This window comes from Pteronotus mesoamericanus, unplaced genomic scaffold (assembly GCF_021234165.1).
Source record: "Pteronotus mesoamericanus isolate MK-2021 breed Mesoamerican mustached bat unplaced genomic scaffold, CSHL_Meso_final contig_347, whole genome shotgun sequence".
NCBI lineage: Eukaryota > Metazoa > Chordata > Mammalia > Chiroptera > Mormoopidae > Pteronotus > Pteronotus mesoamericanus.
Genome location: NW_026555137.1, coordinates 12,087,946 through 12,108,861, shown reverse-complemented (window position 1 = coordinate 12,108,861; position 20,916 = coordinate 12,087,946). Strand labels below are relative to the sequence as shown.

Genomic DNA, 20,916 nt, shown 5'->3' with positions numbered 1-20,916 from the left:
GCCCGAGTGTTTTTTCAGCAAAAACATATTACAATGTATACTGTGCACTTCTTATTGCATCACATCAACTCTGAATGTGCATAATGTTCCACTATTAATAAAACTAAGTATTAGTTGGTTAAAGGGGTGACTGCTATAAGTCTTGTTATAAAAGTACATGTTACCTTTGCAATCAGTAAGCACTCTCTGGGGGGAATACTCTGGCACTATAAGAATACCCTGATTCTCACAACCTGTATTACATAAGAATACAATACAATGCAATGCTCATAATGTCCTATAATAAGAATCACATATTCAGTAAGAGAGGTTTATGGTTCTTTTTCTCAGTAAGAGACTCATTTAACTATTGTGAAATGGAAATCCTGCCTTCCAGAATTCCTAAATGATAAATTAAAAGTTTCAGGTTCCAGATTTCCCATACAAAGACTGCTGAGAAACTGTAAAGGTGAGTGACTTACTGTTTTTTAAAGTTGCCTGAGAAGGACCACATTACCATTTAGATTTATTATAGAAACGGAAGCCCAGAATTCCTAGGCTCTTTGTCCGATCCTGCACTCAACAAACTTGGGGGAGGTTTCTTTTGTATGAAAACAGTAGATGAAACCTATTTTAAAGAGAACTAGAGGATCTCATCAGAATTCATGACATATGGAGTAGAGGTTTCTATACCATAAGTAATATGAGAATCCTGGGTAGGATCCTGAAACTGACCATCCTTCTTCAAGTCTTGGTGAAGATTTGATATTTTTAATGAAAATCCTTACTAATTGGCTTTACAGTTAGCTTTCACCAGGAATCTAAATCAAATTTCAAAAATACACAAAAAATCAATGCTTTCTCACCCTATTTGCTCCATTACTTTCATATCCTTGCTTTTAATGAGCAAATTAAAACCCAGCACATAGAGTGTTGTGCTCAATTCCCCATAAACTCTAATTGAAGGCTGAACACACTATTCTATTAGCAAGAGGTAAATTAAGTAGCAGCTAATGTTTAATCCAGAATTACCCAGCAGTTTTAATAATAAACTGAAAGAAACTTAATTAAGAATCACTGGATTATTTTAGAAGTCTATCGTATGTCTCATCAGGTAACTAGAATTGCTATTTCAAGCCTTAGAATGGTGCAAGTAATATACTAACGATATGGAACAACAGCAACAAAAAACCCTTTCATTTTTTTGATTAATCAAAAGGTGCAGGCTTGTGGCTTGGAGGTCACTAGCCAGAGTCGTCACTTCAGGAGTGAACGTGCTAATTCTCACTAGCTGGGTTCAGAAGAGCCGCCACGGTAATGCAGGAATGGGAAGCTACTGATGAGCGCCATTAAGTAGTACTTACATTAGGACTCTTGGCTGAAAGTGATAAGAATTCCACCCCAAACTAGTTCCATCCCAAACAAAAAAGGAAATTGGCTCCAAGCATCTGCTTGGCTTTGGACACGTATTTAACTTAGGGTACGGCTGGAGCCAGGGGCTGAATGTTACTAGAGTGATGTCTCCCTACTTCCTTGTGTTAGCGCCGCTTCCTCTATGTTGACTTCACTCTCCAGATTTTCCTTATATGGTGGGCAAGAGAAATTTTCCTCCCTTTAGGAAATGGACTTCTGATAATATATAGTCAGATGATCATAGAATATCACAGGAGAGGGCACATAGTTAAAGCCTTTTCATTTTGCACATGCAAAACCGAGACCCAGATAAATAACCTGCTACATACCATTCTACAATTTAGTGATAAGAGGAAAAAAAATGGTAATATTCCATAATACAGAACTTTTTTTTACACTAATATAGAGCATGCCTGTTTTGGTACCAATCACCTTCTGAACTCAGACTGCATTCTTAGGAATTCTAGAGAAAGGTATCAATATTCCAAAAACACACACCTAAAAAGATCCTTAAGTACCAATGCAAGGGTCTCCTGTTCTAACAATTCCAGCTCTTCATTCTCCTAGTCGCCATGAACTTACCTAGAGCTAACTGTGTGGGCAACTGTTTCACTCTTCCAGTGTGAAAACTTTTCTTCAGACACCGGGCCATGTTCCCAATATTCCATTTGCACATTCTGCTAAGCTCATCGGGTTTTGGAGGGGTTCAGAAAGGCCAGGTAGCATCTGTTATCCTCAGTCACCAGCAAAAATAAAAGGCCCCTTGGCAAATATCTGTGTAAGCGCTTAACCCTGATCCACCTGGCACCGGACCTGGATGGCGCTTGTCATCACCAGGAATCACCCATCTCTGGTATCCCACTACCAGAGTGGACATGACTTCAAACCGGCGTTCTAATACTCGCTTCAGTATTTCCACCACCTCCTTCCTGCTACTTTCACATCCCCAACTCCTGTGTGTGTTTGGGTCTGCAGAGAAGCAGATGCTATGACAGGATTAGACATGTGAACGGTCTTTAGAGAAGGAAGCAGAAGGCATGACACTGTGATTGGAGGTCTGACTCTGTGGGAAGAAAGACTGGATAGGAAGTCCTGGGCCACTCAAAATTCCAAGAAAGGTCTAGTCAGACCAACAGGGAGTCCTTGAGCCAAAACTGTCCATGGGAGTTGTCTGTCACCAGAGGAGCCTCCACCCTGCCAATCACATAGCTAGTAACTGGTGTGGAACTTGAAATTAGGTCCACTTCAAGATTAACACCTTTTCTCACATGCCACAGTTAGGGGCCTGCCTTAGTACCTCCGCCATGCCTAACCATTGTCTGGGAACAGCCTGTAGGAAGTGTGGCCTTGCCACAAACTCAGTGGTGGGCTCGGGGGAGAAGCTGGAGACATCAGTCAGAGGTGCTGTCCCCAACCAGAGCTCCGGCCACACCCCCCTGCCTTCAGGCAGCATCCATCCCATTGGGAAGATGTTCAATATCAGACTGATTTCTCACTCTACAAGTAACAGAAACCACTCATATGCACAGACCTAAAGGCTGATCTCAGTACACAACCTTTATTCGTCTAATCGTCCGTATTCTCCATTGCGCCTGTCCTAAAAGGATTCAGTAGTATAAAATGATACCACTATACATTTGGCTTCTATCCTTTGCTCGACCCTCTGCATTATTTGGTGACCCTCCTTAACTCCATTTCTCCCTTAATTCCCAAAGCAGTGAAATCTGTGCTTAAGTTCCCTCTTCCGTTTTGTCTGAAAAGACACTGCCTGGTATCTCTGAGCACATACCACTTGGAAGGCATTAACTCATTTATTTATATTAGAATCCATACTCAACTCCTTTTACGTAGGCTAAGAGCAGAATGTGCTTCTCTGGTTTTTGAACCCCATTCCCTTTCCAAAAAGCCACCAAGTAATAATCCCTGCGAACTATATTTAAAATGTGTCTCAGCTGATATCCTTGTAACCTAGTAACAGAAATTTAGGCTTAAAGCATAGGGCTAGGAAAGAAATAGGTAGAAGTGAGGCTAACTGGCACTATGGAAATTAGGCAGATTATGCAACGGCAGGATAGCGACGGTAAGAGTCAGAAGAGGATTCATTTCCAGCCAGAGTGATTTGTAAACCCATGGTAAGAGCAGGGAAGTCAGAAAGAGTTCCTTACTAATATGCCTTAGATATTATGAAGTGTAAAAACAGCAAACAAATCTATTTTGGGAGATCAGGTATTCTCGGCTAAAATGCAGTAGCTTCTTCAATGATCTAAGAAAATATTCTTAATTTCATTTAGGTTCATGTAAAGATCTAACTTCAGATAGTCTTTCCTGATAGAACAAAAATGCAAGAGACTTTTGAATGACAAACTGAATTATTCACTGAATGTACACTGACTGTACATGACAAAATTTAAAGTAAGTTAAGGTCAATTTTATATTTCATTAGAGACCAAAAAAAGCACAAAATATTACTTAAAATATTTTAATTTCTACAAAGTTTAAACCATAATAAAATTTATTTCATTGCACAGTATTTCTTAATACTTTCGACAAACCGAAAAGTAAAACAAACCACTTAAATGAGAAAGTAAAGTTATTTACTTTCTAAGCTTAAAACTGTATAAACCCTTTGCTCCCCAGAGGATGCAAAAATCAACATCAAAAATGGAATATTTAAATTAATACAATGTAATTATTTAGCTAAAAGGATTTTTAAGACTAAATTTCACCTGGCAATTCCATACCACTACTAGTATGTTGACAGTAGATAGGCATTTAAAATAAAACAAATCTAAGCTGATCAAATCCACAATTAAGGGAAGTTATTATTTTATTCTGCTGTGAATAAAATAGCAGCCATTGTTTTATCCAACGTCCTAATGGTATCAACTTCCGAAGAAATAATCTGCCTTGTTTGTGCAAAACACGAACAGTTACCTTCAGGTGAAAGGATGTGAGCTTTTCAACCTGCGCTCATTTTCCCTTGTGTCATCATTTCCACATAAACTGAAGGGCCCGGCTCCTGTCCGGGCAGTCCCGCTCCCTATATGACCACATCTTCCATAAAGTCATCGTACAGCCACTTACAGGAGTACTCTTTGGAACATTCTACAGTTTCAAAAAGGCGTTTAAAGTCTGCAGGATACATATCTGTTATTTTTGTTGTTCCTTTTTGTCTCATTTTCTTCAATATATCCGTTGCATCCACTAGACTCAATGAACTGCAAAAAAAAATTCAGAGTAAATTTCTTAAATTCTTTCTCATAACCGTCCGTTAATAGCGATAAAGGTAGCTTGTAAGCTCAATTTAAAATGCCAAACATATATCATTAATCTTACTTAGTTTACATTTAGTTTGGTTAATCTTATTTAAACACAGTTAAAAATATAACATGCATCTTTAACTTGGGGAAGGACTGAAGATGGGAGGTGGGGGTGGGTGCGGCAGGGGAAAGTGGTGGCAGGAAAATGGAGACAACTGTACATGAACAATAAAAAAAATTTTTTTAAAAACATGTATCTTTAACTATGTTCACTCCTAAAGTTTCATGGCTTAACTATAATGAAAAGAGCAAATGTAGGTGTTAACATGTTCTAATCAATTCCTACACACAACTCTAGTTTAACATTGCCCTTTTAAAAAGTTGTCTACCTCTTTCATCTTTTCATTCTGTTTACAAAAGTAGTCAACTCCATTTAGGTTTATGTACAAGTTCAGTAAGTTCAAACAGCAGAAACTGCTGTCTGGCAGTTTTCAAAGAAGGAATAATCTTTCACATTTTTATGAAACAATTACTGGTGAATATATTGTAAAGGAAAAAACTACCTTACATATTAGCCTAAGTGAGTGTGACCATAATAAGTAAGCAACTGCAAACAGTATTTTGGTAGAAAAATACTTCCAATACTTTCTGATTTTGAATGGAATTCTCATCACAGATGGAAACACGGTTTTCAATTCAGAGAGATCTCGAAAGGAATTTTTTATATTTTGTAACACAGTTCACCAAATTTATTCCTTAATTTCCTATATTCTTGATAGTTTCACTCAAAACAACCACTACTACAAGGGACAAGATAACAAATAGTGGATTACTTTTACTGGTCTATTGCCACATTTAACAGTTATTGTTACATAAATTTTGTTCAACAGCTCATTAAGCTATATATTTAATGATGATGAAATTAATTTAAATGATTATTTTAACATTTGTTCATCCTCTGACAATACTTGGAATGACTATGGGCTGCTGATTACAAGGTATGATGCGCAACTCACAAAACTGTACACGTCAGCCCTATAAAAAATTATTGTTACATAGATACAAAGGAGGTAGCAACCACTCTAATTTTTATAAAGCTTTACACAGAAACAAAAGTTTTGGTCCAGGGCAGGAAAACGAGGGTGACACAATGATGCATCCCTACTCTGGTTAGGAAATAGAACCAGTGAGGACAGGCAACAGCAAGGTAGATGGTGCATGTGCCACCAAAGACAGTGGCTTTCTCTACCCTAGCCAGTGGCAAGCAGCTAGTTCTCCATGAAGGCAGATCCTGGGCCTATTCTTTAACAAACACAAAAACAAATCGTAGCCATGATGTTTTTTACAGAGATGGAAAAAAATTAAGCTTAGGCAATTATGTGGAAAACATACCTTCCTCAAAATGTGCACCAGGCAAAAGGAAGTACTAGGTTGGCCACAGAGTCCATTATGTATTTGCCAGTACAATGGCTCCAGTAGTGCTCAGCCATCTTTACTGTCATTCAAAACAATTTCGCTACATTATATTGTGACAGCTGTCATATCAGTGGGTATTTAAAAAAAACTGGTGAATTTTTGTGCGGCCATTTTAATATTGAAGATGGAAGAAGATAACGTAACATTTTTGGTATGTTATGCTTTATTACGTCAAGAAAGGTGAACACACAACTGAAACCAGTATTTGTGCAGTGTAGAGAGAAAGTGCTGTGCCTGATCGAACGTGTCAAAAGTGGTTTGCAAAGTTTCTTGGTGCTATTGACATTCTGGGGAAATAATCCTCTGCTGTGGGGCTGCCTTATGCATTGGAAGATGTTGAGCAGCACCCCTGGCCTCTGCCCACTAGAACGCAGTAGCTGGAGATGGCTGACATACTCAAAATATCCAAATCAGTAAAGTTATTAGTGAAAATGATAAACGTGTGTTTTATTTTATAGAAAAAAACATATGCACTTTTTGGCCAACCCAGTATTTTGAAGAAATAGATGAATGGAGACATGGTACCTCACTGTTAAGTGCAGTATACAAGATATAAAAATGGACATCTAACATTTTTATGTAACTCAACACATTAAATTGCTGTTTTTATACAGCTTTTATTCTTCTTACTTACTGTAAGTGGTCTATTAGCTTGGCATTGCGCTTCAAAAAACACTGCTTTAACATGTGAAAAAATACATCATAGTTAACAGGTGTTAAATTTTGTGTAAATAAATTTCTACGAGGAGTGAATTGAACAAGACATAGGTTTTGTTGTGTTTGTTGTTCTAACGACTCCTGGAAAGAAAGGAAAATAAATTGTGTTAGTCATAAAATACTGCCAGAGCAAGACATTGTTCATTTAACTCATTCAAGTTACCTGCTGGAAAAGGCCATCCCCACAGACCCTGAGTGTCCCTGTATGTTCTCATGGGCTGTGCCAAGAATGCGGAGCCCTAAGGGCTCTTTCCTGGGCCATTTCTCAGGGCTGCCTGCAGCGAGTCACCTGGAGGGATGGCGTTTCTCTCTCCAGGACAATAAGTAGGCCTGCTTAACGTCTGCCATTGAAGGGGTGGGTGCCCCAGGCCCGTGCTGTTCCTCAGCCGCACTGCAAACCCTCCGCAAGCACGCCATCCCACTGTGCCACATCACACCACCCTGTGGGACTTGGAGGCACACGAAATCTTTCGTCTGATCCAGGGGTCTGTGTCTTTGGCCACCATCCATAAAGGATCACAGCTTATTACCTTGTAAATACTGTAAAATCAAATCCCAAACATGACACTAACAGGTACTGAGTGTCTTCTATATTTGAAGCACAACACGAGATCCTAAGACTGAAAAAATACTATTGCCACATAATTTTTAATTGGATAATTTTTTTTAAAATATGGGGTTAGCAAGCTATGGTCCGTGGCCTGCCTCTTTTTGTAGCCTGGAGCTAACAACAGTTCTCACATTTGTAAAGGATCGTTTTTTAAAAAAAAAAAGTGAAAACCAAAAAACACATAATAGAGACTGTATGTGGCCTGAAAGCATAAAATATTCACCAAATGGCAATTTACAGATAAAGTCTGCCACCTTGCTCCAATATACAATATCACACAGATTAAAATGAAAACTATGTATGATTTGATCTAAGTTTAAGACATGTTTCCCCCTAAAATTATTCCTCAGAAAAAAGGGAGACTTATGTTTCTTTAGGAAATCTCACATGTGATCGCTTAAATGCTTTATTTTATATATATTTAAATATAAATAATACTTAAAATATATATTATATATATTTAAATATAAATTCTATTTGTGGGAAACATAATAGCTCCCCCCAAAAATTATAATCAATTCTGGTTTCTAGTTTTGGATGCCTACAGCTTAAGGAATTGGTTAAAAGGACAGCAATGAAATTCAAAAATATCTAGTAATTATTAATTTAGCAACAAGAATAACACAACTCGAAGTATTATATGTTGCTGTTACCAAGTTTTTGAAGATACTTTAAAAAGCAATTGGTAAATAGCTTCGGAGTTAAAGATACACATTTACCGATAAATAGGGAAGAAAAACTTTCCTAATGCTAAGTGAGTACTCATTCGCAACTTGGGGAAAAAGTCCCGATGACAGCGTGACAACACGGCTTCCCAGAAGGGTGAGAGCGCAGACTTGGACGACGTGCTCCAGAAAACTGCTAACCGTCTCACAGCGCTTCCGCGGCAACTACTAGCACACTGATATCAAAGGTGCATGTGAAATAACTGAGTAAAATTCTCTCATGAAACATGGCATTTGGTTATTTCATCTTTACCCCTAAAAATTTATATAGTTATGTCAGCCAAAAACTTTTTAGCTCTTGTCCTTGTCGTTAAGAAAAGTAAGAAAATGTCTTATATACAGAGTTGTTCATTTGGGGGATTTTTGGATAAATTCCTAACGGTATCCAGACAAAATGTGTAACTCCTATTAGATTGTGCTTATGAAGAGTAAAAGAGAACTCAGATCACAACGATCACAACAATGACTGGTCACTCTAAAATCAGACCATTGCTAAATGGACAATTTCCCTTTTCTCCCTTTGGGGGCACGAGTGGGAAGAGAGAGACGCCAGCGGGAACCTCAGACTGGGGCGGGGCGCTGGGATTAGGGCACCGTTAGTGCTGAATCCCAAAGGGGAACTTTCAATGGACTGCAAAGATTGTTTCTGAAACTTCAGCTACTTTATTACAATTTCACTACGAGCACCCTGATATAAGTTAAATAGAGGGTTGCTTTATAACGTCATCTCTTTGGTTCTTTATAAAAGGGGAAAAAACAAATGAAAATAAAAGCCCAACCTCCTGGGTAAGAAACAGATGTACTTATTGGTAAATTCAACCATTATGAGAAGCAATATTATAAATTTCTGGTTAATAAGGTTTAAAATTTTGTTTTTAGTTTTCCAAATCAGATGAAGAGTAAAATGATTGTTTTCCAAATTTGGGATGTACCTTCATTTCAAGAGAGATAAAAATCGAAGTCAGGCTCTGTGTAAGTCTATTACTATGCTCATCCTTCCAAAATAATTTGAATGTATTAAAAGTAGTAAGGTATCTTTAAAGAACATTTCCAGATATTCTGAAGTTAAAACTCTAAATAAATACAGAATACCAGATCATCTTAAAGAAAACAAAGGATGTTCCACTCAGGAAGAAACAGAAAGGTGTTTTATTCATTCTTACCCTACAGTCTGGCTTTTCCCGGTGCCCACTGCGCGTGTATTTATCAAATGAGGACCAAGGCTCCTAGAGGCAAGTTAAACAGAAACATCTCTTTCAGTTCTCCTTAGTCAAAGTGCCCTCAACTATTGCTGCCTTTAAAAATGACTTCCCTAAACAGCAGAATAAACACTAGTCACCAATCTAATTGGCTTAAAGAAAAACATGTAATAGTTCAATCATTTCTCTCTTTTTTGATAAAGGAAAGGAAAATCAAAGGTCTATCCCAATATTGGTAACTCTTGTTACTTAAAGTTACCCTTAATATGATTACACAAATAGGTTCTCAAGTTATAATTTTTAATAACCAACATTTCAATTAGTCACCATCAGTTTAGGGGTGATCTGATCAATACTGAGGATGTTTTTGTCCTAACCTAGTGGAAAAGCCTATTATTCAAATTCATTTGAACGTCTTAGGACATGTAAGGAGATACACAAATAAAGATATTTCTGTCTATTGTTTAAAATAGCATTACTTTTTTATATCTAACTTTCGTATGTACAATTACATGCGAAGCAATTTTTTTATTATAAAAATATATACACACACAGATTATATTCCAAAATAAGAGTGAGTTAAACCAGCATCTGACACAGACATAAAGACTAAAACTTACAATATTGGACATAGATTTGAAAGGGTATTGTCAAAATGGTAATGTATTACTAACCACTGTGGCAACTGAAGTAGAGTGAAAAATGGAACTGCTGCTCATCTGTGAAACTGCTAGCAGTTCCAGAGTGTCACCAGATGGAGGAAGGCAAAGCAGCAGCAGTGCGCAGTGGGTTCCAGTCTCCCCCACCCTGGCCCCACCCCGCCCCACGCTCAGGTCTATCTAACAGCACCGGGTGAAGAGGAGACCTTATCCCATTGGCAAAGCCACAGGAAAGGAAACCTGAAACGCCGTGGGAGCTGAGTTCCACAGCTGACCCTCCAGTTGGAGGTGTTTAATGAGCAAATGTTTAAAATGCTGGGTTCACAAAGACCTCTCCTTTTGGAGGTTAATAAATGGCAAAACTCAACATGGGTCCTCTGCAAACAAATACTGCAGAACAAGGAAAGAAAACTGTCCTGAAGGCTAGTCCCCAGGGGCCTTGATGAGGAAACAACTAGAAAGCCACAAAGACAGAAGAGGCTGCAAAGAAGAACTTACAAAATGAAAGGAGATCCATGGCGGGAGGTGAAGAATTTTACAGAAACCAAGAACTACATACCAGGTGACAATATACAGGTGAAAGGCAGGGTCAGGGCAGTGAAGGCTAAGTGTGAAGGGATTTCTGGGAATACAAGAGCGCGCGGGCACACAGACCCGAGAGACAAGGAACAGACATGCATCGTAGAACCTCAGATGTTCTGGACGGAAAAAACCAACCCAAACCTAAGCTGAAATCAAACAAGCTACCATTCTGAGAGTGCACATTACAGGGCTTAACGTGGTCCCACGCAAAGCGACAAGGGGGCTCCAGGAAGACACCCTGCAAAATTTAAAAAGTAAACTACTAAATTCTTGGAAGAACAGGGCTCCTGAAAATGTACGATCACACACCATATAAAGACTACTTGACAGATACTCTATCTACTAAAATAAAAGAATATGCAAATGATGGTATGAAAGAATAGCCTTTGTCACTTCTCTCTTACACTCCCGCCCTCTGCTTCTCAGTGTCACCCCGTCACCAGGGCTGCTGCTCGCCTGAGATGAGCCTAGTCTGCACTGAGGTGGCGCAAAACACTCCCAGGGTTTCCAAGGCTCGTACGCACACAGAAATCTGAATTATGTAATAACTAATTCTAAAATATTGATTACATGCTAGAAAGATAATAGTTTGCATTGAGATTAAATAAAATATTAAACTTAATTTCCTGGTTTTTTTAATTTTTATAATGTGTAAAATTGCATATGGGGCTCGCATTATATTTCTCTTGGACAACTCTGGTTTTATCTATGACACAAACTAAAAAACGGGGGGAATGATCTATAATAAAGTATTAAATAGCCATTAGAAATTTAAAATGTTCAGTGACAAGGGAAAATAACTTGTAATTAAGCATTATCTACGAAGTGAAAAAAATAAGATAAAAATAATGTAATCTTCACTGTATAAAGAAAAACAATCATAGGAAAAATAACAGACAAAATATATGTCACAAACATCACTAGTGACCTCTGGGTGGTAAAAATATAGGATATTTTTTTTTAATTCTTTTCTTTCTTTTTATGTCTTAAAACTTTACAATGAACATATATTATTTTTATAATCAGAGAAAAAACAAATATTTGTGACAAAAACAGCAGCACAAAGTTACCTGGCCCTACCCTATTCCACTGTTGGGAAAAATAATCAATTTAATCTGGAATTTTTCTCCATTCACTGGTCACTGAAATGTAGTCTCTCTGACAACAATAAAGTTTCCTGCTGAAATTTAAAAGGGTTTTACTCACCGTATGCAGCAGATTAATCTCACAAGCTACTTGCCACAGGACACTTAACGCTTGGTACAGGTTTCGATTCTGAGGATTTGCCATTATCTTCTAATAAGAAGGAAATAGAAGGTACTTGTTATACAAAATTACAATCAATCAAAACCAAATGTGGTCTTAATAGTAATATCTTAATATTCTCTAGAAATTAGAGAAAGTTAAAATTAAATGCAAAATCTTAGCTGTTAACCATATCAAAGAAGAGAAAGGCCTTTTAAACTTTCAAAATATATCATCACGTACACTTAAAACAGAATATATTTGAGATTGATCTTCTTTAACCATTTCTAACTCATCAGAGCAAAACCTCATTAAAGAAAAAAATGAAACAAAAATGGGTAATTACTATGGAGAGGGACACAGTGTACTAGAAACATGTACCAAATAGTCTATTAAATTTTGAGTCGAAACTGTTTAGGATGACACTTGAAACGTTAAGACGTTACCCCAGTGAATGAGAGGGCACCTCAGAGATAGGACACGACACGTGAAAAGATCCGCGGTAAAAGAAGCATCACAACATTTTCCAGGCAGCAAGATGAAATCTGACGAAGCATTTGCTATTTCTCTTCCTTTCATTCTTTCAGTGTATTTACTGTATGTGCACCTTCAAGGCTCTGAGGGCCCTGCTGTCCGTCCAGAGATAGTCACTATTCACTTACTTCAGGCTTTGGTGAGTAAAGCACCCCTTCACTTCTTGCCCCATTAGCCTACCCCATAGCTCCGTCATATACAAATAAGCATCTCCTGTTATGCTGAATTAAAAGATTAATGATGGGAGGCATCCTGGGTAGAAAAGAAACATCACTCTCAAAGGAATATCAAGGTCTTCATATCAGCAAATTAAAAGTAGAGTCTAAAACTCTAAAGATTGCACACAAAAAAACTGTTAGAATGAAGGAATTCAGCAAAGTTGCAGTATACAAAATCAACACACAAAAAGCAGTTGTTTTTATACACTAACAATGAATAATCTAAAAAGGAAATTAAGAAAACAATTCCACTTGCACTAAAAACTATAAAACACTGCTGAAAAAAAATTAACAAATAAAAAGACATCCTGTGTTCATAGACTGAAAGATGTAATATAGTTAAGATGTCAATACTACACAAGTCATCAACAAATTGAATGCAATCCCTATCAAAATCCCGAAGGGTTTTTTTTGCAGAAATTAAAATTCACCAAATAACCTAAACAATCTTTAAAAAGAACAAAATTGGAGGACTCACAATTCCTGATTTCAAATCTTACTACAAAGTTACAGTAATCACTGGGGGAAGGGGAATATAAGGGGACTGAAAGATAATGTAAGGAAAAAAGATTAAATTCAGAAAGAAAAAGAACAAATGTACAGAAATCAAAATAATATGGTACCGGCATAAAGACAAACATATAGAACAATGAAGTAAAAGAGTTCAGAAACAGACTCTCATGTACATTGTGAAGCGATTTTTTCAATAAGGGTGCCAATGGGGAAAGGGTAGTCTTTCAACAAAAGGAAGTAGTGGGAAAACTGCATATTCATTCGCAAAAGAATGAGGCTGGGCCTTCACCTAACATCATATAAAAGAAAGTAATTCAGCCCTGGCTGGCGTGGCTCAGTGGACTGAGGGCTGGCCTGCAAACCAAGGGGTCACTGGTTCGATTCCCAGTCAGGGTACATGCCTGGGTTGCAGGCCAGGTCCCCAGTAGGGGGTGTGCAAAAGGCAACCACACACTGATTTTCTCTTTCTTTTTCGCTCCCTTCCCCTCTAAAAATAAATAAATACAATGTGTTTTTTTTTAAAGTCATTCAAAATGGGTCGAAGACCTGAACATAAGAGCTAAAACGATAAAACTCTTAGAAGGAAACACAGGGGAAAAGTTTTGACATTGGACTTGGCGTGATTCCTGAGATGACACAAAGGCATAGGCAACAACAACAAAAAAGACAAATTGGACATCATCAAAATTAAAAACTTTACGACTCAAAGGATACCATAACAAGTGAAAAGGCAACCCATAAAAAGGGAGAAAATATTCGCAAATCACATACCTGGGAAGGGATTAATATAGAGATAATGTAAGGACTCCTAAAACTCAACAACAAAAAACAGACAACACAATTCCTCCAGAGAAGATACACAAATGATCTATAACCACATAAAAGATGCTCATCATCCCTAGTCATTTAGGAAAACAGAAATTCAAAACCACAATACCACTTTAAATCATTAGGATGGGTATTATCAAAACAAAACAAACAAACAGAAAACAAGAAGCACTGGAGAAAATGCGGTGAAACTGGAGCACCTGTGCACCACTGGTAGGAATATAAAATAAGAGCCACTACGGAAGACAGTACAGTGGTTCCTCAAAAAATTAAAAATAGAATTAGCATATGATCCAGCAATTCTACTCTCGGATATTTACCCAAAATAACAAAAGCAGGGAGTCAAAGAAATATTTGCACGCTGATGTTCATAGCACCATTATGCATAAAACCAAAAAGGAGGTGCAACCCAAGTGTACACTGACAGATGAACAGATAGACAAAAAAGTGGTGTATGTATAGTACAATGGAATAAAATTCAGCCTTAGAGAGGAATAAAATTGCTACATGCTACAAATTGAATGAACTCTGAAGACATTATGCTAAGTGAAACAGGCCACACACAAAGTGAAATACTGTACAATCCTACTTATATGAAGCACCTAGAACAGCCCAATTCAGAGAGACAGCTGCCGAACAGGGCTCACGGAGGGGGCCTGTGGGGTCAGTGTCTCATGGGTGCAGAGTTCGGTACCGAACAGTGAACAAGTTCTGAGAAGACACAGATGGTGCTAACAGTTGTACCACAATGTAAATGTACTTAATGCCACTGAACTGCACACTTAAAAATAGTGAAAATGGTATATTTCATGTCATGAGCCCAAATTAAAACCACGCAGATTATGACTAGAGAAAAATCACAAAACCCTTTCCTGACAAAATATTAGCCAACTGCTTGTTAATAACCCACCTGGCAATCCACTTCCTTAACGAAAAAATTTAGCTCTACTCGTCCATATCTATACAGAGAAGTACAGGAATATATGTCATGTAAAAATTTCCAAATCATCTTTTTCTCATTTTTAGTTGGGAAGATTCCAACTACTTTTAAAGGGATACCTGTTAAGAATACAAACAGAAATATATAAGTCAATGCTTTACACTTTCTCCAGTGACCGTATTTTATTGAGTCAAACTAGGTTAACCGTATTAATTTTACTTCCATTAAAACTAAGCGTCAGCACAGTGCCTTGACATCAAACTCGGCCCCAGCACAACTGTTTGGGTTATCTGTGTCTAGGTGTGAGTGGAAAGCAATCTTCAGCTCAAGAGCATCTGCCCATAAATTACAGAATATCAATTGCATACAAATCTGGTCAACAAACGGCTGGAGCACTCTAAAGGCTGGCAAATTATATGGTATTTGCTTTAGTGAATGACAAAATTTACCTTTTGACCAAGGAAGTGTTTCTATTGCCAAATTCCGAAGAAGCACCCGGGAGTCCACGGTAGGTTTTACTATTCCAAAACTTCTAGGATCCAGTTTAAAGAAGTCACAGTGGACCACGTGTAGTTTCCCACCCAGCTTTTTCCCTAGGGACTAAAGAGAAGCAGAGATAAAATGTTAAGAAATTTCAGTGTTATGATACATGTTTGTAACAATTCAAAGATCTACTTCAAAAAATAATTCTTACCATAAATGTTACCACCTCAACAAAGATGTAAATGAAAAATTACTAATATACCCTAAAATTTAAGAGTTACTACAAATCAATTAATGCCTGAAATATAATGAAAGTACAACTATCTTAATAAGAATAAGCCCCCCCCCTCAAAAAAAACAAAACACCTTCAACAAATCATCCTTATCCTTTTGCTTTCTTTACTTTATTCTCAATGGCATCATCACTGTTCCAAAAGCTCCTTCATGCTAATCTCTGATTCCTTAGTACAGGCTGCCTGGGGCCCTGGGCGAAGATTCTGAGAACAGGTCTGGGCTCAGAGAGCTGTGATCCATCTGCCAGTCATGGAAAGATATTTCACAGTTGACAAAAGCAAGAAAAATATTGAAGGGAATGGCAGATGACTCAAGAGAATATTCCTTTTTTTTCTTGAAGAGTTTAGTTAGTCCTTCACCTAATGAATTCAGCTCATTGTGCAGGTCACTGTCCATTTTCCACTTAGTTTTTCATTTGCTTTTTCTAAAGACAGAAACAAGCCTAGAAGAAAAGCTCCCTGTCCAATGGAAGAGGTCCAACATACCTCAGTCCTTCTACGGCTGTGATCTGCTCACTTTGCAGTAGTGCTAGGGAACTTAGTAGTGAGAGCAAGTATTAGCTACAAGGCTTCCCTAAACGTAATTTGAAGTTACAAGAAATCAGTTAAAACAGGGCAATATGCTTTGATGTGCATATTTAGGTTCCCATGCACAGAAACTTCTATTGGTATTTATCAAGGTTTCAATAAATTTGCAATTTAGCCCTGGCTAGTGTGGCTTAGTGGACTGAGCACCAGCCTGTGAACCAGAGCTGCTGGTTTGATTCCCAGTCAGGACACATGCCTGGGTTGCGGGCCAGGTCCCCAGTGGGGGCACATGAGAGGCAACCACACATTGTTGTTTCTGTACCTCTCTTTCTCCTTCCCTTTCCCTCTGTCTAAAAATAAAATCTTTTTTTTAATTTGCAATTTAAAGTTATAAATTAAAAATCTAATTTTTCTTAAGCATATAAGTTCAAACTATAAATATTATTCAATTTCTAAATCTACATTTCAATGATACCTTTCGAGAGGACCCTGGAAAAAGACTGGTGGAAGGACCGAACTGAGGGTGGAAATCTTACATTTTTGGTCATGTTAGTTTTGAGATGCCTATAAGGTGATCCAAGAGGAGGTGCCGGGCAGGAAGCTGGGGGCCTCAACGGGGAGGTCAGGAGAGTGGCCCAGAACAAGCACAGAAATCTGCGAGTATTTGGCTTGTTGAGGCAACTAAAGCCAGGACTGCAGCTGAGATCTCTAGGGACAAGTACACAGCACTATGCCTGAGGACAGAGTAGCTTCAGAGTCTCATGACAAGACGGTAAGACTAAACCAAAAGAAAGAAAACGAGAAGAATGTGGTGTTACGAAAGATGAAGAAAAAGAGCATTCATATAATGCATACCTTCCTTAAGAACTGATTAAACTCTTACAAATTATTCTATATGTATAGCAATAATCTCACAAATTACTCAAGTTATACTTTAATTTTTCTAACTGAGGAACGCTAATGAATTTTAGTTTGATAGGATTCTTAAAAAAATGTATACTTTATGACTTTATATATTTTTGGTTTAGCACCTGTCATTTACCATTCAGCAATTCCAACACCGTAACAGCCAAAACTCCAGAGTGATTCACTTCACATAATAGTGAATCACATGTTAGAACACCACATGATTGCATTTAGGATTCAAAATTAGGAAATAAAAAGGACAGAGGGAAGACGACCTTTGATTTCTATTTCATTATGTTAGGCATGTCAGTTGATCTTATTTAAGGATCTTATTGCATCAAGATCCTTTATAGGCGAGAATTAACGCAGCTATTTTATATATGGGAAAACCAAAGCTCAGACAGTTTAAATTACTTGCCCATGGGCCTTACAGGTGCTAAGTCCTAGGGCTGAGATTCAGCATGATTTGAAAATACTGTGCTCTACCCCTCTGAAATAAGAGGCAGTTCACCACGGAAGTAATGTCTCTTCAACTGAACAGTCACAGCTAAGGGCTGGCACAACCATTTTCGCAATTCAGATGGGATACATCATGATTTATTATTATGGGACATAATCTGTAGCATGTTTATCTCGAGACACCCAGAGAGGAAAATAAACTGTTCCTACTATAATCTCTGTTTGTGGAGTCCCAAAGATTTTTATCAGGGAAATGGGGAGGGAGGAAGTATAAAGTTAGATAAAAATCCAGAGTCAAGCATCATCCTTTAGAGTCCTCTCAGGTTTTAGGAGCACACTAGAGAGCCCTGGGGAGGCTACAAGCATTGCCTGATAAGAGCACGCCCGTAAAGGTTTTATTTACACGGTTTCTTCTCATTATTCTGGCAGACACATGAATTCACACAAAACTTTATTGCAATGCCTTTTCACTTCGTCTTAACGATGGTTAATAAGCAAAAGAACAGTATTAGGAGCTTAGCTCAAGTTAGTGCTGCGGGGAGAAAGGACTGGGAAGTTAGAAGAAAATAAAAACCTTAACTGGAGCAACAACTAGCAGGCCTTTTATAAAATGATCAACATAAAAGCTACCTTGTTTTTAATTTCCAAGTTGCAATTACAGCTGTCTCTGTGTACTACATTTCGTTTCATGATCTTGAATTTTTGGACAATTTTGTATTATTTTTCCCTTCATGTTTCTGAAATTCCAGATTTTTAATCAATTAAATAATCTGGCTATAATCCTGAATTCTTTTCAAAGCAGTCCGTTATAGAATAACAACCATCTAATGTACGTAGTTGTGTTAATAAGTAAACGAACAGCTGGATTTGGTAGACACTATCATAATTCTTTGTTGTCACCCTGCACTTTTACATTTTACATGATTTCAGGAAGTTGGCATAGAAAAGTGTAAGCTTCCTAAAATGAATGTAGAGATTTATAAAGGAGGGAGAGGAAGAAAGAAAGAGAGGCTGGCGCTGATGCAAGGATCTTCCACTTCACTGTTATGCAATCTTGTCTGTTACAAAATAGAAATCACTGAAAAATCCATCTGACTAATGCCTGCACTTCATGACACTGTATCTGACCACACCAAGTCTTTCTTGCCCCGTACCCCTAAATCCAGAGTTAATACAGTTCATTAATTTGATCCTAGCACTCCAATTCGATTCTAAGCTTATAGGAAGCAGGGGCACAGCAAAGCCTACTCAGATGATGAAACAAGCCTAGAAATACCAGTTATACTCTTTGTTCAAAGTCACTCAACTAGTTTGTAGCAGAGCTACAAGCAGAAAACAAGTCTCTGAAAGCCCATCTTTTAGTTATGCAACAATCACTGGTAGCATATTCTAGTCACTGGAGATGACAAAGTATTTAAGACATGGCCGCTAAAGGTGATTCTACAAAAATAAATTGTGTGCTTAAGTTTACTCCCCTAAACCACTGCAATGGGAACTGATCGAAAAGGAAGTTATTTTTAGAAACTAAAAATATACCTCCAGAGCCCTGGCCCAGTACCTTAGTTGATTAGAGCATCTTTCTGATACACCAAGGTCATAGGTTTGATTCCCCATCAGGGCACAAAGAAGAACCAACCAATGAATGCATCAGTAAGTAGAACAACAAATACAACTCTTTCTCCCCTTCTCTCTCTCTGTCTTTTTCTCAAATCAATCAATAAATAATTATTTTAAATATATATATATATATATATATATACCTCCAAATGTGGAACAAAAGTTTTGTCACTTTCAAGGGCAATCACTCTGGCACCTCCTTGAAGTAATGCTTGAGTCAGGACTCCAGGACCTAGTATGTTAACAGAACAAAAAGATTATTTACAAAAGAAACGACAATTTCTTTCATTATCAAAGAAGTTAGTTACTTTCCATGAATTTTCTAATTTTAAACTTTAAAAAAAATATTAATCCTCACCCAAAGACATTTTTTCCTTGCTTTTAGAAATGGAAAAACACAGATTGGTGACAGAGAAACATCAATTGGTTGCCTCCAGCATGTGCTCCATCTGGGGACCAAACCTGCAACCAAGGTATGTGCCCTGACCCAGGATCGACAAGGCAACCTTCAGGTTTACAGGATGATGCTCCAACCAAGTGAGCCACACCAGCCAGGGTTGTAATTTTAATTCTTACGAACATACCCAATGTGGATATTGCACTCTTTATTTAAATATAAGGAAACTGGGGACTAGATAGTCATGGACTCCAGCTTCATAACCAGGTCAGTGCCACTGCCTGGCTTTGAATCCATGCTGCCAAAGACTGTAAAACCTGTGCTCTTGCCAATTTTCACTACCTCTCAAGAAAAAAAAAAAAAGCAAACAAAAAATGTTGCCTCCAGCCTACTATTTCATCATGGACTATCCTAAAGAGAACTGAGTCTTCATAACAGGAATGGTGCTTTAAAAAGTCATTCTTTGAGAAGCCTATAAATCTAGTGTTCTCAGCATCCTGCTAAATGGTTTAACGGAGATTCACGGAAAAGTAAAATAGAAGTTCTTTTTTCGGGGGTGCGTTGCAATTTTCTTGGGGAGACGGTGGGAAAAGAGGGCATATTCTATCGATATTGTGTGAAGTGCAAACGGCTACGGAAATATTTTGTAGTCTCCCGATAAATACTGACCACAGAGGCTGCCTAAAGGAAGGGGTCCTATACAGCAACCTACGGGTGGTCAATATAAGTTTGCAGAAGTGATGAACATCCAAAAAAATGCGGTCCACGACGGACTCACCAGGATTGCATTCCAGGATGAGCTTGCAAGGGTCTTCTTCCTTCAGCAGGAACTGCACCACGGTCTCAGCCAGTCTCGGACTGGTTAGGTAACGCTTGGACTCTAAGCCGCACTTGGACGCCCGCGAGGGCAATTCTCTGAAATCCTGACTAGGCAATAGCTGCGGCTGGAAGTCAGACAAACCGCGGCGGTTCCTCGCCGGGACGTCCTTCCACCGCGCCGTTCCCGACCTCCGAATGCAAAAACGACCAGCGCCGGAACTGGCTGACAGCGTCAGCCGCGGAGGAAGCCCGGCCACTGGGGCCCACATCCTTACCCTCCAGGGTCTGTCCCAATGTCATCCAGAGCGTCAAAACGTCGGCGAGCGCCCCACCGGGAACACCACGTGCAACATCTCCCTACCACCTGATTAGGAGGGGGGCGGGGAAGCAAACACCGCCGACTGCGTGTGGGAGCAACCCCTCCCACTTGCTTTTCCCTCACTTCCGCTTCCGGCCAGGTGCTGAAGCTTAAGGACTGTGAGTGGACGGATGAGAAGACGGACCATCCAGGCTCTG

General features: G+C 38.5%; 1 protein-coding gene across 1 annotated transcript; it reads right to left on the bottom strand.

The window, feature by feature from the left end:
* Positions 1-3,857: 3,857 nt before the first annotated feature.
* Positions 3,858-20,835, bottom strand: TFB2M (transcription factor B2, mitochondrial). Its single transcript, XM_054576679.1, has 8 exons — positions 20,360-20,835; positions 19,328-19,416; positions 15,348-15,498; positions 14,869-15,017; positions 11,827-11,916; positions 9,344-9,406; positions 6,763-6,926; positions 3,858-4,610 (listed from the first exon to the last, which is right to left on the bottom strand). Exons 1-8 carry the CDS (start codon positions 20,667-20,669, stop codon positions 4,433-4,435), a joined length of 1,194 nt encoding a protein of 397 aa, XP_054432654.1. The 5' UTR covers positions 20,670-20,835; the 3' UTR covers positions 3,858-4,432.
* Between the last annotated feature and the right edge of the window lie 81 nt (positions 20,836-20,916).

What these genes read in the sequence shown, in the direction of transcription:
- TFB2M (XM_054576679.1), bottom strand. Translation starts at nt 20,669, where the DNA reads ATGTGGGCCCCAGTGGCCGGGCTTCCTCCGCGGCTGACGCTGTCAGCC. An exon ending in CTTTTGTTCCACATTTGGAG is followed by an intron (nt 15,499 to 19,327) that starts GTATATATATAT and finishes GCTTCTCTTTAG; the next exon opens with TCCCTAGGGAAAAAGCTGGG. An exon ending in AGATTAATCTGCTGCATACG is followed by an intron (nt 9,407 to 11,826) that starts GTGAGTAAAACC and finishes ACTTGCCTCTAG; the next exon opens with GAGCCTTGGTCCTCATTTGA.